The sequence below is a fragment of the Diabrotica undecimpunctata genome, chromosome 8 (genome assembly GCF_040954645.1).
Source record: "Diabrotica undecimpunctata isolate CICGRU chromosome 8, icDiaUnde3, whole genome shotgun sequence".
NCBI classification, from domain to species: domain Eukaryota; kingdom Metazoa; phylum Arthropoda; class Insecta; order Coleoptera; family Chrysomelidae; genus Diabrotica; species Diabrotica undecimpunctata.
In genome coordinates this window covers 109,784,294-109,803,243 of record NC_092810.1, presented here as the reverse complement: position 1 = coordinate 109,803,243, position 18,950 = coordinate 109,784,294, and the positions used below count along the sequence as shown (strand labels likewise).

At 34.8% G+C, this 18,950-nt stretch overlaps 1 protein-coding gene across 1 annotated transcript in view; it reads left to right on the top strand.

The window, feature by feature from the left end:
* The window catches only part of gogo (thrombospondin-1 like protein golden goal), a 112,281-nt gene that overhangs the window by 8,444 nt on the left and 84,887 nt on the right, over positions 1-18,950 (top strand). Inside the window, exon 2 of the mRNA XM_072540720.1 lies at positions 12,656-12,922. Coding sequence (XP_072396821.1) covers positions 12,656-12,922 — 267 coding nt within the window. The remainder of the gene's footprint in view (positions 1-12,655; positions 12,923-18,950) is intronic.

Below are 18,950 nucleotides of genomic sequence, written 5' to 3'. Positions count from 1 at the left end.
CAAGACATAAGAATTAATCAAACCCACAAATTCTTTTACTTCTTTCAGTACCCTGTCCGAATATCGAATGTTGGCGATCATATTGGCAATAATAACCTTGTTTACGGCGGCTCTAAATAAATTAGCGGTGGTCTCTTGATACCATTCTCGGAGATTTCGGAGCCAGGATGTTCTTCTTTGGCCTGGACCTCTTCTTCCGGCGATCTTACCCTGTATTGTAACTTTCGAATTTTTATCATTTTTGTTATTTCTGTGCTCTTTTTGATTCGATGTAAAACTATTTCATTTCTTATTCGATCAACCCAACTTATCCGCAATACTCGTCGATAAATCCACATCTCTGTAAAGGTCCAGCTCTCCATACTATACAGCAATGTGGAGAATATGTAGCAGCGTATTAATCTCATTTTAAGGTTTAACGTAATACCTCTATTAATTAGAATTTTCTTTAATTTATAGAAGTCGGCTCTGGCTTTTTCAATGCGTATTCTTATTTCTTTATTTATATTCCAGTTATCGTTAACGTTTGAGCCCAAATAGGTAATATTGTGGGCTCTTTCTAACTCTATTCCATACGCTCTGATGTTCGTTGGTTGTAACTCCGTTTTGCTGACAACCAAAAGTTTTGTCTTAGAAGTATTAAGTTTTAGCCCATATTCATCACATGCTTTGGTTACCCACGGAGGTCTCGGTCATTAATTCCCACCTGTTGCATGACACCTATAATTTTGTCATGGTTTACTCGGTCAAAGGCCTTTTCGAAGTCGATAAAACACAAATTCTTAAATAATAAAATTGAAATTATTAGTTTTAAAGTCAATAACATACCAAATTTCAATGTACAACGAATGATGTTGAAATTGTTTATATTTATCTATTTTTTTGAGTAGTTAGTGTTACTAACCCTAGGCTTTATACAAGCTCCAATTCACGTGGGCATGCTCCTAAACAAATTGTGAACATTTTATTGTGGTAGGTTGTTTTCTTTCTTCAAGAGCAACTTGTACTAATTGTATGGTGTTTTGGGGATTATCCCGGCGAGATATAATTCTTTTTTAAGCATATCCTGCAAATGCTCTATAGGCTTAAGGTCGGGTGAGCAAGCAGGTCACTACAGAATAGCGATTCTTCTGCTTTAAGGAGTCTGTAGTGACTCTGCTAGTATGTGGAGGTGCATTATCATCCATGAAAATTTAATTTTTTTCCCACTGCACTTTTTCATAGTCTACCTAGAGGTACTAGAACCAGATCAACATACCTTCGAGCTGTTAAAGTTGTTTGAAAGGAAATTAAAGACGTTTTTTCATCGACCATATTACTTTCCCAGAACACTTATTCCTTTAGATCTGTGAACAGATCTGGCTGTTTCTGTTCTTGCTTGTCTTTCTCTCCCTCTAAGTACACGAATGCATCGGCCATATGATTTTACACAAATCCTGGTTTCGTCTAAAAATAACACATTTTGCCGATTAATAATGTTCCAGTTTTGGTATTGAAAACACCAATTTAGGCGATCAATCTTGTGCTGCCTGGTTAACTCGGGAATCCATAACTGTCTGCTGCTGCATAGACCTTGGGCACGAAGACTTCTTCTTGTCGTTTTAACTGAAACACTTACATCTGTACCTTCCAAAAGCTGCTTTTGGAGTTACGGGTGACAAATTGTTGGGTCTCTTCTAGCTACTTTGACAATAAAATGATCGTGGCAAGCTGTGGTTACTTTTTTTTTTGACTTTATCTTGGTCTATTCTTAAGTGTTTCTAATACCTGATACCTAGCAAAGGTTTTTGACACAACACCCTTTGTTATGCCTACCACTGTAGCTATGTTTATTTATTTATAGCTAAGTTTATTTATTTTCGTTAAATTTACAACTAAAAAAAATAATCTATGTCGTGCCGGGCAGTGGTATCTGATTGTTTTATTAGTTTGTTTATTTTCAATAAAAACCTTTATTCTTCGCAACACTAACAAGTTTTTTCAAAAGAAATAAATATTAGTTTGAAATACATGGTGATTCCATATAAGTTTGGTTGTGTGTATGTATAAGTTCTCTGAAATACTATTTCGACCTAGCACGACTGATAAATCTTAATCTATTTTAAAGAGAGATTGTTGCTATTTGAATTTGTTATATTTCATAATATGTTTTACTGTTAGTTCGTTGCAGTTCTCACATGTTGGCGGGTTACTTTTTGAAAATAGGTACAAGTGTGTGAGTATAGTAAGAACTAAACGTAATCGATTAACTACACTCTGTTCATGGCATTTGTAAAAAGGTTTAGTCCCTATAACTACGTCTTTAATTTGTCGTAGTTTAGACGTGGATGTTTGCCATTCGTTATACCAGGTTTTCAAGATCTCTGACTTAATAATAGAAAGTTTAAATCTTCTGGACTGCACTTTAATATTATTTTCGAGTTCGCACCAGACACTGCACTACGCGCACTTAAGTCTACCTCTTCATTTTCGGGAATACCCACATGGGAAGGAATCCAAACGAAGTCTATTGTTCTATCTTTTTCTTGACAAAATGTAAAGTTCTGATTTGATCATTTGTTTAATTGGGTGTTTAGGATATACTCATTGAATTGAAGTACTCGAAGTCATAAAGAATCACCGCTTTAACGATATTGATATCATTAATAAATTTAATTGCTCAATAAAGAGCGAATATTCCGCTGTGTATATGTTACAGTGAGAAGATCGTTGAAATAAACGTTTATTTTAATAATTAATCACAAAAGCGTCACCATCTCTATTGCTAGATTTTGAATCATCTGTAAATATTTTGTTCATAAGGTTGGAGTATATTTGACAAAGTAGGTTTTATTACCAAGGGAGGTATTTCTGACTTATTGCATTTGCCCAGATATACATTGCATTGTGGAACATTGACTGACCAAGGGTTATGAGGATCGACAATGTTTGAATCGAATATATCGGGAAAATCAAAGCTTAATTTCTTGGAATATGTTCTAATTCTTTCATAGTATGGCTTTCTTAGTTTATTATTAGAATTAAAAGTTCGCTTTATTTATCTGTGAAAATGTTATTGTAAATAGGTTTTACTATCTACTAAGGATGAATGTGTTAGTGTCAGTTGCATTCGCTTGTAGTAAAGAGATGGTTCACCATGTTCAGCGTATATGCTTTTAATAGGTGTACTTCAAAATACTCGTAGTAAATTTATTAGACCATTATTATAAATTGTATCTAGAGACTTTAAAATATACTTTCTGGTAGAGGAATAAGCGATTCATCCATAATCCAGTTTAGACCTAATTAACGATTTGTTTACTCATAATATGTACCGTGGTATGACCCCTATTTCCTGTTTGATAATGTTTTCAAAATATCTGTTCTCTTATGGCAAGTTAATTGTAATTGATTTATATGTTTTCGCCATGTTTGTTTGTTGTCCAAGTGCATTCCTAAAAAATTAATTAGAAGATCGAGTGTTATTGGTTTTCCGTATAACGTAATATTTGACGTGGTATTTATATTTGTTCTTTTTATAAAAATCAAGACTCTTGTTTTTGTGGTTAAAAATTTAAAGTCAACGTTCTGAGACCATGTTTCCAGTTTATTTATAAAGCTTTGTAAACATTTTGTTATATTATCTACATTATTTCCCTTTGTAAATACCATTAAATCGTCAGGATAAATCCGTACTTTTAAAGGTTTTTCTATGTTTTTTCAAAATACTATTTATAGCTAATAGGAAGAGAGTTGGGCTAATAGCAGACGCTTGTGGTACTCCAGTTATTAAATACCTACTGAAGTTTCGAGCAAGAATTTGATACTCTTACCTGAAAAGTACTATTGGTTAAAAAATTGTTGATGAACGATATACAGTTTTCCCGGATATTCCACTCGTACAACGTTTTTAGAATACTGTTTCCTGGCGATATTAAAGGCATTTTTTAAGTCAAAAAGTATCGCAGTACATTTTCTATTACAGAAATTATTAGTACATTGCAAATGATTCCAATACATCGCTTTCGAGTTTCAGAATGTTATTAGCCGTTGATTGGTTCTGTGTTAATCCATTTTGCTCAGTAATCAGTTATCGACTTTTTTCCAATGTCCACATTAATCTACTATTAACGATTTTTTCTATAAGTTTGCACATGGAACAAGTAATTGAGATTAGTCTATATGATTGCACATACATACTATCGTGATTTTTATTCGTGTCTTTTAAAGGAGGTAGGACGTAGGCATTAGTATATATTGAAGAAAAACGCTGCTGCATCTATATGAAATTAAATATATCTCATCATCATCATCATTGGTGCTACAGCCCTATAAAAAAGCCTCGACCTTCCCAAGTCTATTACGCCAGTCAGTTCTATCCATTGCCAACTGTTGCCAGTTTGCTGCGCTTATTTGTCTACCATCCTCATCTACACCATCCCTCCATCTGAGTTTTGGTCTACCCCTACTTCTACTTCCCACAGGTTGTGACATAAGGATTCTTCTAAGAGGGTTGTTCTGCTGTGATCTTGCCAGATGTCCTGCCCATCTTAGTCTTCCTATTTTTATAAAGGATACTACGTCTTTACCACCAAATATATTTTTATATCTGTGATATATCTCGTAGTTGTATTAAATATATCTATTAAATGATATATGGATGATTCCAGATTCTAAGATGTTTTAGAAATATGGTTGGGATATCATCGGGTCCAGTACAAGAATCTTTAAGGCTTAAAAGTACTGAACTAAGTCCTTGAAATGTAATGAGACTATTAATTCCTACATTAGGATTTTCATTATTAGGAAAAGTATAGGTTTTATATCATGAGTGTAGAGAATCTGCACGGTGATTTTTGTCGATTGAAAAACTTTCGTAAAAATCTGCTATATATGTATTAAATATAAAAATAAAACAATATCCAGGAATATTATTTTATTTTGTACTAAGTGTTTGATACCGATCCATTTAAAAAGAAAAGCTTTTAACCAGTGCGTTCTACCAGTCCTCACATACGGAGCAGAAACCTTAACTCTCACAAAAACATCAGCCGAAAAATTGAGAAGGACACAACGAAAGATGGAGAGATCAATGCTTGGAATAAGCTTAAGAAATAGAATAAGAAACGAGGAAGTTCGTAGACGAACCGGAGTGGAAGACATTATCGAACATATTACAAGGCAAAAATGGAGATGGGCAGGACATGTTGCAAGAATGAAAGACGGCAGTTGGACAAAAAAATTGCTTGAGTGGAGACCACGGGCTGACAAGCGAAGCCGAGGAAGACCCTCAACGCGATGGACCGACGACCTCAAAAGAATCGTGACCAATTGGATAGCAGAGGCGCAGAACAGAAGCAGATGGAAAAGTCTAGAGGAGGCCTATGTTCAACAATGGACAAAGAGTTTGATAAAATACCTATACGGAAAGTCACAAATTTTTCTGATTTTTTGCTGGACTTCCTTGGAGCATTTTCGCTGTAATATTTATTCCCAATACAAACATTTGACATGGATTCCTTTTAGCTTGTGTTATAGTAAGCTAAACTATTTCCTTTAATTTTTTAAATTAAATCTGTTTTGCAGTGTCTTATGCTTTTTATAATTATTAAAGGCCGATTTACTGTTTTTTGTTACCTCTTTGAATTCTTTAGACCACCATGCTACTGGTGTACGTCCCTGTATTTGTTTTGTTTTACCAATGTCCAATATAACACTTTCCAAAATTATTCATTTAGTGATTTAAGGTTTTCGTTAATATCATTGGACATTTAGGCCCTGGATATGTGACTATCAATATGTTGAGACAATGAAGCTCAATCTGCGTTGCTCGTTTTCCATTTTTGACTTCTTGATGTTTCTGCATATGTTTGAGATTCGTAATAACTATTTGAAAGTGATCACTTTCGTAAGTATAAGGCAATACTTACCAGTTTAAACTTATGATTAAGTTAGGATCACCAAAAGAAATATCAAGAACGGATGATTCACTGAGATTGGACTGAGAGAAATCGACATGGAATCTTTAAAGCGCGTTTTCAGCACCAGTTCTTGCTAAACGTATACATACTTCCTCCAATAATGACTAACAGGCGAATCTTAAATTAGTTTTCTACAGGCAGGAAATATTGTTGGGATACACCTATTCTAAAGAAATGCTTCTGCAGTTAAGACAACACTTATGTTTCATTTATGATGACCAGTCCATTTTAGCACTACTGTATGTAATGACTTATATACATTATATCCAAATAGTTAGATAGGTAGGGAGGGAGGGGGTATACAAAACGTTGGCCTGTTTGGTCGCTGGATTTAAATCCTCTATATCTTTGCATCCCATCGAAATTGTTGATGACCTGAGGAGCCAAAATATATTTAACTGGGAGACACTAGGAAATACACAAGGAATATTTAAGCAGATACGACAATCAATGAGGCGAACAGTTGAATATTGTGCCAGGTCTAAGGGAGGTCATTTTGGACATTCGTTGTAGCTTTGTGCCTGTTTTAAAATTTTTATTAATGTTACTTTCTGTTATTGTTCTGATTTATTGTTTCAATGTTCTTCTTCTTCTTCTTAGTCGTTAACCTGATGCAGGTATCGTGATATCATGAAGCTATTAGCTAAATTTCCCAATGTTCCTTCACGTTTTTCTATCTTCTGCCATTCTAGCACATTCTGACAATGGAGCGCCAATGGTAGCAACAATATGGTCCGTGTATCGTGTGGGAGATGTACCTCTATTTCTTTTGCCTTCTACTTTTCCCTGGATGGTAAGTTTTTCAAGACCATTTCTTTGAAGCACATGTCCAAAATAGCTTATTATTTGTTCTGATATTTGTGTTCTTAGTCTTTTCTTTATGTTTAGCTGGTCCAGTATAGATTCATTTGTTCTTCGGGCCACCCATGGTATTCTCAGCATTCATCTCCAGCAGTACATCTCAAATACATCTATGTTCTTTTTTTTTCTCAGTAAGGGTTCAGCATTCCGATGCATAAGTAAAAACTGGAAAAACTAGACTTCTTACTAGTCTCATTTTTGTATCGGTAGTTATTTCATGGCTTTTCCAAATTTTTGTTAATTTTGCCATAGCGCTTTTTGCGATTGCTGACCGCCGCTTTATTTTTTTAGTACAGCCTCCTTTGTTGGTTATTAATGAGCCCAGATACACAAATTTATCTACAACAGCGATATTGTTTATCATGACCAGATGATTTTGATTGTTGTTAGCTCTGTCAATTATCATGATTCTCGTTTTATCTCTGTTTATTTTAAGGCCCATCGTTAAGCTTACGTCTTCTATCCGTTGTAGCAGGTGAATCAATTCAGCTTCAGAACTAGCGAGGATAGTAGTATCATCTGCATATCTCAAGTTGCAAATCTTCTTCCCGCCAATGGTGATGCCACCGTTCCAGTCCTCAGTAGCTTTCCGCATTATCCATTCACCATAGATGTTAAATAGAATTGGGCTTAGTATGCAGCCTTGTCTCACGCCCTTTGTGACCCTGAAACTATCGGTTAGTTCCCCATTTATTCTAAATCTGGAATAATTGTTATTGTACAGGCTTTTAATTAGCAGTATCAGATGATTGGGGACTCCCATTTCAGACAAAACCTGCCACATTTTACTCCAGTTGACCAAATCGAAAGCTTTACTATAATCTATGAAGCACAAATATGTTGTGATGTTGAATTCTCTGGATTTTTCTACAATCTGCCTTACGGTTAAAATTTGTTGTATTGATAATTGTAATTGATAATAATTGCAATGTTATTCTATTGATAATTTTTCGACTGTTCTAACAACCATTCAAATTTCGTCATTTTGTGTCATGTGGAACAATTTCACCCGATCATGTCAACATTAGACTGATAATTGCATTCAGTGCAATTTTCAATCCCTATGACAACACGATCGAGTTTGACAACTTCATCCAAATAAATTCCAAAATGTCACGTTTCGGCAAGGAGAATGTTAACTTAAATTTTAATAATTGTACTTTCACTAACTGTACTTTTAATAAATAAATGTTTCGTTATGTTGAGTTATGATTTTTTTTTTCGAAAAATTATCCGCCGAATATCCCTCGGACATTGATGAATGCCTCATATTTTCATGACAAATTTCTCAAGCTCGTTGCTTGGTAACAGCACTCAGCCTTCGGCTTTGTGCTTTTACCAAGGAACGAGCTTTCGATTGTCATGAAATTATCTCGTCTGTTATCAATGTCCTAGGGATATTACTACTGATAATTTATTAAAAAAGTAAAAAATTCGCGAGATGTTTTATATTTTTGCATTAAAACGGCGCCTTATGTGAAAAATAGGCAAGATATATTTGTTGCACGAACTAGAACAACTGTAGAGAATTGCCAGAGCGCTGAATGAAGAATAGAAAAGAGGATACACAAACGAAAAAAACGAAACCACCTAAATCAGGAACTCAAATATATAGAAAACCTCAACAGAGAGATAGAATTCAGAGCATTCTATAAGAAATTTAACATTGACTGCATTGACAATGCAGAAGTCAGAATGGCGACCTATTAACAACAAGGAAAGATGTATCGAATCTATGGGTGAAATACTTTAATCAGGCACTTAATATAGAGGAAGAAGAAGAAAACTTGGAAGACGAAAGAGATGAGGTAAGGGGAACAGACAAGAGGAAGAGAAACCACCAACGATTTTTGAAGTTAAAGATGCAGTTAAAAAACTAGCCAGAAACCAATCACCCATTTGTTTCTGGCATAGGTATATCGGGAATAGGTAATCTCCCAGCTGAACAATATAAAGAAGGTGGCCATGATGACATAATGGTATTACAGCAGCCTATAAAAGAAATATAGACACAGAAATCCCTCCCCAATGATTGGAATATTGGAACACTTTGCACCATACACAAAAAAGAAGATATCTTTGAATACTCTAATCACAGAGGAATTACGCTTCTAAATGCAGCGTATAAAATAGTTTCCACCGTACTATGTCATCGTATGGCACCATATGCAGAACGGATAGTAGGAAAATACCAGGCTGGTTTCAGAGGTGGTAAATCGACAATTCATCAGATTGCAGCCATGAAACAAATTTTGGAAAAAAAAACTGGAATATGGCATTGATACTCATCATATATTTATAGACTACAAAACAGCCTGCGACTCTGTGACCAGAAGAGAATTGTACGAAGCAATGAAAGAGCTAGTAATTCAAATCAGTTGGTAAACTTAACAAAACTAACTCTTGAAAAAGTTGAATGTAGAGTACGAATTCAGGGGAATTGTCTAAACGTTTTAAAACAAATAACGGGTTGCGCCAGGGAGATGGCTGCAAGAGGGGCGTATGTAGCATTAAAAGAATCAGCTACAAAAATAGGTTTAATAATAAACACCAACAAAATAAAGTATATGAAAATAATCACGCAACTACAAATCCTACGACCACTTGTTATAGAAAACTACGTTATCGAAGCAGTGAACGAATTTTTATACCTGGGAGCTCTCCTTAACACTGAAAAACCGCAAAATTTGCACGGCCAACAGATGCTATTTTGAGCTCAATCTCCTCCTTAAATCCAAAATTATATCAAGAAATACAAAAATAAAACTCTACAAAACAATAATACGCTAAGTCCTAACATGGTTCAGAGACCTGGACTCTACCAAAAAATAATGAAAACATGTTAGGATATTTCGAAAGAAAAGTACTAAGGCGAATGTATGGAGCAGTGAATGATAATGGAGTGTGGAGGAGACGATACAACTTCGAACTTTATAGAATATACCAGGAACCTGATATCGTAAAATATACTAAGATAGGATGTCTGAGGTGGATAGGGCATATAATACAGATGGAACAAAATGACCCAGCTAGAAAAACGCTCCTTGATAGCCCCATTGGTCAGACAAGAAGAGGAAGACCTAGAATATAGTTCCTTAATAACATCGATGAAGACATGAGAAATATGGGAGTACGTGTTTGCCGGAGGAAGGCGATGGATAGAGACCACTGGAGAGAAATTCTTGAGGAGGCTAGGACCCACGTAGGGTTGTAAAGTCAAAATGATGATAATGATATTTATTGCCACAAAGTAAACAACGAGAAATTCAAAAATGATTTCTTATTTAAAATACCCCAATAGCTTACTATTTTTGTAACAATAAAACACTAACTATTATGATCTAGAAGGTGAAGTGCGTATGAAGAATCTGTTTTTCTATTATTGAAAGCCCTTTTATGTTCTGCTATTCGTTTATTAAAATTTCTACCCGTTTGACCAATGTAAGTTTTTGGACAGTCGCCACATTTAAGTTTGTACACACCACTGTGTAAATGTTTTTTATGTTGGCTCTTGTTGTTTTTAATATATTTGCCTAGGTTGTTATTTGTTCTGAAAGCTGGTGTTATTCCTTTCTTTTTTATGTGTTTGGTGTCTATTTTTGTTGATATTTTGCCTGTGTATGTAATCGAGCAGAAGGTACTTGGTTTTTTCTCTGGTGGTGGAAATACTAAGTTTAGGGCTTTGATGTGTAGTTTTTGATTTAACATTTTATTAATCGTTTGTTCGTTGTATCCATTGCTTACTGCTATTTGCTTAATGATATTTAATTCTATCTCAAAATTGTATTTTGACATCGGAATTTCTGTTAATCTATGTAACATACTATAATAGGCTGCTAGTTTATGTTGTGTGGGATGGGGTGATGAATTGTGAATAGTCGTGTCAGTATGGGTAGGTTTATGAAATATGGAGAAGTCATGTTTGTTTTTAAGTCTGATAATTTTTAAATCTAAAAAATTTATGGATTGATTTTGTTCTGTTTCTATTGTAAATTCAATATGACTATGAAGAGAATTAATATACGATAAAAATTGGTCGAGTTGCCTGTTAGTTCCTGTGAAACACACCAGTACGTCGTCTACGTATCTCCACCAATATAAAAACTCTTTGAATATGAGATGTTTTGAAATCTTTGTCTCTAGATGATCCATAAAAATATCTGATAGCAATGGGCTTAGAGGATTGCTCATTATAAGTCCTGCACTGTTATTTGTATATAATTCATTGTTAAATTCAAAGTCGTCCTGGTTTATGCATACTTCAAGAAGATGTAAAATTTCAGATGTAATGATTCGATTTGTACTATTTTGGTCTAAAAGGTTTTTTACTAGAATAAAAGTTTCTATAGGAGGGATACTAGGAAAAAGATTTTTTACGTCAAATGAAATTAATCTGGAGTTGTTAGGTAACTGAAAATGTTGTATTTTATTAACTAGTTCTATTGTATTTTTTATGGTAAATTTAGGTGAAAATTTAGTGTGTTCTAAAATAATCTCTAACAGTTTTTTTGAAAGTTTATATGACGGAGCTATATAAAAAGAAACTATAGGTCTTATTGGGTGATCCGGTTTGTGTAGTTTAATAAAAGAGTATTATTTAGGAGGCTGTGGGTTCATGATACTGAGGTATTTCTGTTCTATCGGATTTACTATTGATTTTGAATTTTTTCTCTAACGCTAGCTTAATTTTTTTTTGATACTTTTCTGTTGGATCTTTGTGTAACGTTTCAATGTTTTGATTATTTAAAAATTCTATTGTTTCGTTATTATATTCTATTTTATATATAGCAATAGTAGTGTTACCTTTGTCTGCTTTTGTAAACACTATGTTGTTTTCTATTGATTTATTTTTAATTGAAATGGCTGTTTTATTCTCTTTGTAACAGGAATTTATGGTTTCACTACACACATCTGTAATAGATTTTGCAATTATACTTTTTTCGATATTGTTAGCAGTTTTGTTTAATTAATGTTTTAATAAACGAATAGCAGAATATAAAAGGGCTTTCAATAATAGAAAAACAGATTCTACATACACACTTCACCTTCTAGATCATAATCATTCTTTTAATGGCGAATTTAAAATTCTCCACATTCAAAATAAAGGCCTTAAGCTGTCTTTGTTAGAATCTGTGGAAATCAACAAATTAAAAAACACAGATATAATTCTGAATGACCAGCTTGAGACAAACAGTTCTCCCCTCCTCAACCTATTTCGTTAGAGACTATAAAGTGTAAACCCATACCAAAAACAGATCACTTAAGAAAGGCAATCAGCCGAAACAGCTGTAGTGATAAGAATTTAAAATAAATTTTGTAGAAGTTTTGAAAACAAAGTTTTCAGTGTTTTATTGTTACATAAAATGAATTTCCATCAAGTAACGGTCGAATCCATCAATTACTATTTTTGACTTAAAAAATTCACACCATGTCAAAAAATGTCCAATAACTAACTCTTAAACTGACTAAATTTCATTAGCATATCTCAACCGGTCTCATAGCAATAAATAAATCGTCAAATGACCCCCTAAAGTCTATCGCACTTCCCCATTTCCACATTTATTAACATTTTGTATAAACCCATAATGCAATTGGAATATATGATTTTACCTATAGATATGCGATGGATGCGATACATTTAAAATTTAAAATGATAGATTAATACATATTTTTTTTCAATACTTTGCAGACATACGAGAACCTAATCCTTTAATATTTTATGAACTGTGACACGCTGAATCAGATACATCTAATTTACTCATACCTAAATAATCAAATTTCTAATAATGATGATGATAATGATTTCTTGAAACTATTATTAACACATGTTTCAGTTGGTGATGTTCCCGGTATCCAGTTTTCCATTCCAAGAACTCACGTCGCGTTTAGTGGAGATCTTCGAATCGGAATCGTTTCTACTTCCTTTCCACCTTTACTGTTACAGTTGTCGAGGGCAGAAGGAAATGTAGTGCACCCATTGACGACATTTCCGGTGTTTCCAAAAGCTGGAGTGCTTCCAAATAACTTTACCGTGAAAATACCTTGCGGATATTTTTCCAGAGAGGGTTTATATTATATCGTAATCAAAAAACAACCAATAGGTGAGTATTTTTATATTTTGTTAGTATAAATTTACCAATCTGTAATATTTTATTACACAACACTTTACCACGCTATTGGACTTTCTAATTACATTTAAAAGCTATTTCGGCTATGTTTTTATACTTATGAAAACTAGCAAAAATTAAATGATAAATTCTAACAAATATTCTAACAAAAATATCATTTGATAGAATTTATTATAAATTTACTTCCTCAGGTAATGGAATAACATGATTTTTCTGTTCTTTTTACTTTGCGTTTTTTGTTTATTCATTTTTTTCTTCTTTTTCTTCCTACTTTATAAATAGGCTTAATGCCTGTTTTACTTCTTCAATGATTTCCTTCCATTTGGCGATTTGTCTCTTGCTATTCGTACTATTCTATTTTCTGTCATTCTTTTGATGTGTTGATTCCATTCCACTTTTCTTCTTTTGGTCCACGCGTTTATTTCCTCTATACCACATCTCGCTCGTATTTCCTCACTTCTTACTCTGTCTCTTAGAGTTTGGTTTGTTATTTTTCGTAAGACTTTCATTTCTGTTGTTTCCAGTAGTCTTTGTGTCTTCGCCGTATCTGCTCTTGTTTCCGCTGTGTACGTCATTATATGTCTTATTGTTGATTTATATATCCTGGTTTTCCAAGTAAACAGTTTCCATCTCTTGTTCTATTATTTTGTTATTTACGACTAGTTTACATCTTCCCGGTTCCATTTGAGATCTCCATGTTGTATATGAGCGCCGTATCTTCGAATTCTTTAATTAATCTTTGTAGGTCATCTTCATTTTCGGCTGTTATTATGGCGTTGTCGGCGTAGCATATTATCCTTATTTCCTTTTCTCCCATGATATATCCTCTTCTTCTAACTTTCTTTATGATTTCATCCATTATCAGATTAAATATTAATGGGCTCAGCGGATCTCCTTGTCTAATGCCAGTTTCATATTTGATAGGTTGCGATAGTTTTCCTTTACATCTTATCATAGCTATGTTATCTTTATATATGAATAACATTTGTTGAATAACATTTATTATAAATAAAGGATTACTTGAAATTATTATTAGTTTGCTTCCTTACAGCCATACCCATGCATAGGTACCCTTACTATAATTTACAAACGCTTAATCACGGTGCTATACACTTTTGAAAAAAAAAACGTCACACTATGGACCAGTTTACCTATTAGATTAAAGTCATATATAATAAAATACATTTTATTTACAAACCGAATTAAGAAGAAGTTATACTGAATAAAATTAAATTCTTGTCAAAGTAAGTGTTCGATATATCTACCATTTTCTTTAATCCATTTATCAATACGTTTTATAAAACATCTCTTAGTAAATAGCAGAATTGATTCAAAGAAACTGCTGCGTATTTATTTCTTCCCAAAGTTGGTTGCGAGTGTTTATGGGATTCTTAGACATATTGTTTCATTGCGCCCCATACACCAAAATCGAGCGGATTAAATTCTAAGCTACGTAGTGGCCAAGGAAAATGACTATTACGACCAATACAGCGTTGAGGAAAGTTAGTATCTAGATTAGATTAGATTAAGAGAGGTGGCCTTTCGGCCTATTCCACTGCGACCTTTTCAGATCTATTGTGGTCCTCTAGTCCTAGATAACATTCTCTAGCCTGACCCTTTTTATAAAGTCTAGTAGCTTCGAGACTGTACCTTCCATGTAGCTATTTGCCGGTGGATTTTCTTCTCCTAATGCAAAGAACCGCACATTTGCCAGACTGTCACACTGACATAAAATGTGCTCTGCTGTTTCTTCTTCGAGGTGACAGAATCTGCACAGGTCATCATCTGATAATCCCATCAGCTTCAAGTGCCTATTCAGCTTACAGTGCCCTGTTAGAAGACCTACTATGACCTTGACTGTTTTCCTGTCTTTGCTTATTAGGTCTGCCGTAAATTTTGGCGAATGTTCTGTAATGAACTGTTTCGCCTGTCTTTGTCCTGGTGAATTCTTCCACCATTCCAGAGATTTGCGAGCTACCCACTTCCTTGTAGCCGTTCTTGTTACTGATTTAGCAACTCCGCAGAAGGGTTCCGGTCCAATGAATGGCAATGATGAGCCTTGTTTGGCCATTTCATCTGCTTTTTCATTGCCCTTATGACCCTCGTGCCCCGGTACCCAGGCTACCGTAACCTTGCTACGGTCTCCTAGTTTATTTAGGGCACACACGCAATCCCATACTAGCTTAGAATTGACCTCTACGGAATTGAGTGCCTTAAGCGCTGCCTGACTATCTATGAAGATAGCAACTGAACAGAACGTTCTTTCCTGCCTTTCTATTTCTTCCACGCAGTGATGGATTGCAGTTATTTCCGCCTGTAAAACTGTCACATCCTTAGATAGACTTACCGGGAAATCTATCCCTTGATTTGTCCCTACTATGCCGGCTCCCACACCCTCCGATGTTTTTGAGCCATCCGTGTACCAGGTAGCAGCAGCTTGTATGGGTACACCTTTATTCCAGTCTTCCCTGCCTGGTATCTTAATTGTGAACTTATTGTTAAAGCTATATCTCGTAACTGTTGCATCGATAGGTTTCCCCATCACAATATCGGCTTTTAGCTCCTCGATTAGCTTTCTGTTGTCAGTACCATGCATCTGGCTTATATGTCGCTGACTATGGATTAATCTGTGCATCACGGATCTGGCTTCGCCCTGTATAAAGATATGAAGTGGTGGTAGATTCAACAGGACTTCCAGCGATGCAGTAGGAGTTGTTTTTAAGGCCCCCGTAATGCACAGGCATGCTAGCCTTTGTGTATTACCTAGCAGCCATATTGCTCCCCCTTGCTGCGTCTTTGTCCACCACGTCACCGAGCCATAGGTTATCATGGGTCTAATAACCCTTGTATATAGCCATAGAGTCATTTTGGGGTTAAGTCCCCAATTCTTACCGCACATTCTTCTACATCTGCCCAAGGACATAGTAGCTTTCTGTGTGGTTTTTAGAATGTGAGAATTCCATGTAAGCCTATGATCAAAATATACCCCAAGGTATTTTGTTTCTTTGGCAAATGAAATCTCTGTTCTTCCCAGCACCGGTGGTTTTAGGCCTTGTAGTGCTGTTTTTTTGGTGAAGTTGACAATTTGTGTTTTCTGAGCATTGACTATTAGTCTCTCCTGTTTACACCAGTCGTCAACTATATTTAGGGCTGCTTGCATTCTCTCAGAAACTACCTGAGCAAACCTGCCCCTGACAACGATTGCTATATCGTCAGCATATCCTAGACAATAAAAGCCTTCTGTGGACAGATTTCTGAGGAGATCATCTACCAAGGTTGCCCAAAGTAGAGGGGACAGAACTCCTCCTTGTGGACAGCCTCTGCCTACTTTTGCTTTGATGGTTGCTTTACCCAGAGTGGACATTACTGTCCCATTCTCCAGGGATGCCCTTATCCATCTGCATATTACCGCAGGTGCACCTCGTCTACTCATAGCCCCTATCAAAGAGCTGGTGGTAACATTATTAAATGCCCCTTCTAAGTTAGTATCTAAGTCTGTTCTCCAGATATTTTGCCTTCAACATGAGGATTTTCAGTGTCCCAGAAATGGTTGTTCCTTAAATTAAAAACACCGTGGCGTGTAAGTGTAGCTTTTTCCATACATATTATTCTATCGACGAAGGAGTGGTCAAGATTTTGCTTGTTTCGGATATCATTTGCAAATCTGCATCTTAATGGCAAATCTGCTGGCAATAGATTTTGCACATGTGTAAAATGCTTACGGTAAGGATGAAAATCCTCATGGTGTAAGGTTTTTAAAAATGAAGTTTTGGTCATTCCTAACGCTGAAGGTAAACGTCGTGTACTTACTTGAGAATCATCGTCAACGCGAACCATTACTTGATTTTCTTGATCAGGTGTAATGATTTTTGGTAGGCCAAAGTTGTCACGTTTAAGATGAAATAACCACGTTCGCCTAAACTTCAAAATAGATGTTTAAAGATTTGGATATTATATTGCAGCCTATCATATCGATATTAGAAAAATTATTGTGCCTAGACATTTTCTACTTTTCTTTAATAAACTAAATATAACAAAATCACTGATTATTCGAAACAAGAGTTATTTTTAGTTATCAAAAGCATTCGTGAGATCAGCCTTCTATGTTAGGATTTCCCGTATGCATCAAATAATAATATCGGGGTTGCCTAATGATGACATCAAAACTTGCTTCAAATAAAACATTTGGCAGTTGTCAGAAAGCTGTTTGTGGTATTAGATAACCACCTTTGAGCTATTTTTATAAGAATAAACTATTAATTATGCTTATCCACAGATATTCAATGCTTTAACGCTCAAATATCATAACTAAGACTTATTATGCAGCTGATTTGTAAAATGCATTTTATCTCGAAAAACTATTGAGTTGTGAAGTTATCAATAGGTATTTTCTTTTTTGTTAAAATAATGTATTTTAATTATTTTTTACATAAATAGCACTAATTCCAAGAGCAAAAAATTAAGCTCAATTTTATGCCACATATGTAGTATATGTGGCGTCTTCTATCAGCTACATCAACGTATGCATCAAATTTTAATTCCTCATACTCAAAAAGTCTCAAGTTATAAATTTTTATACATAAATGTCCACAAACATAAAAGTTATAGCAAAAAATAAAATTTTAAATTTCCACTTTAACACCCTGTATCTTTCTTAATATCAACATTTTATAAAAACAAGTTTGCTGAAATCGTAATATTTTAAAGCGTAGAATCTGTTTATTTTGTACAATTACTTAAGATCCACCCTATATAAGTAAACAATTATCATCACTAAGAATACCGACAAGTTTTCAATAAAGTCTGAAGAGTTTTTGGGATCCAGAATTACGGATTTCTTTAACTAATTTTTCAAACATTTTTTTTTGCTATTAATAAGTTGTAGGACTAAGTATCATGACATCTAGAGAAGCTGGGAGATAAAAGAAGGTAAAACTTTTGAACAAAGGTTGTAATGTACAGAAGATATTCTAAGAAGATAAGAGATCTGCATTAAGATATAAGAAAATATAACACAAGAGCGGAAAGAAAAAGCATTAACACGGTGGGGTATACAAACTTACATGTGGTGAATGTCGAAAAACTTACATCGGTCAAACTGGTACAAGGTTTAAAAAACGTACATCAAAGGGCTTTCATCGTTGGTCATTCATTAATAGAAAAATAGATGTTACGGACGCCCTTTACCTTTTAGATCATAATTATTCTTTTACTGCATCACCATCAGTTGGCGCTACAGCTCTTCGTGAGCCATGGCGTACCTCAAAACATTCTTCCATCCTTCTTTGTTGAGTGTCTGTCTTCTCCATCCCCTTACTATTATTTCCCTTAAATCGTTCTGTATATCGTTCAGATATCTGAGTTTAGGTTGCTTCCCTCTTCTTCTTTCTAACGGCCTATTTAGCATGGATATTTTAACAGGATCACTTTCATCCATCCATAGAACGTGACCCACTCATCTTATATATAAATAAACCCAGGCGGTTTATTTTGATGGTTTTCACGATATCTGCATCACCAAAAATCTGTAGAGTTCGAAATTATATCTCCTTCTCCACAGACCCTGTTCGTTAACCCCATATATGGTCCTCAATACTTTTCTTTTAAAGATTCATCTCGAGTCGTCATTGCCCATGTTTCTGATCCGTAAGTGAGCACTGGGCGTATTATTGTTTTATATAGTTTGCACTTTGTTGCTCTTGACATACTTCTCGCTCTTAATTGAGGATCTAGGCCAAAATAAGAGCGGTTAGCCACGCATATTGTTTGTCTTATTTTTGGAGTCTACTAGTGACCCTAAGTAGCACCTCTTCAACTCTTCTACCGTTTCTATAAACTCGTGTTCCACCTCTAAGTTATTTTGTTTTGATATAGCCGGCATATATTTAGTTTTCTGGGGGTTAATCAGAAGTTTGATGTTTTCCTCTCCTCAACTTATTAAGTTAAAAACTGTTAGACCGTGGGATTTTCGACAAAGTTCGTCCACGATTTTATCCCACTT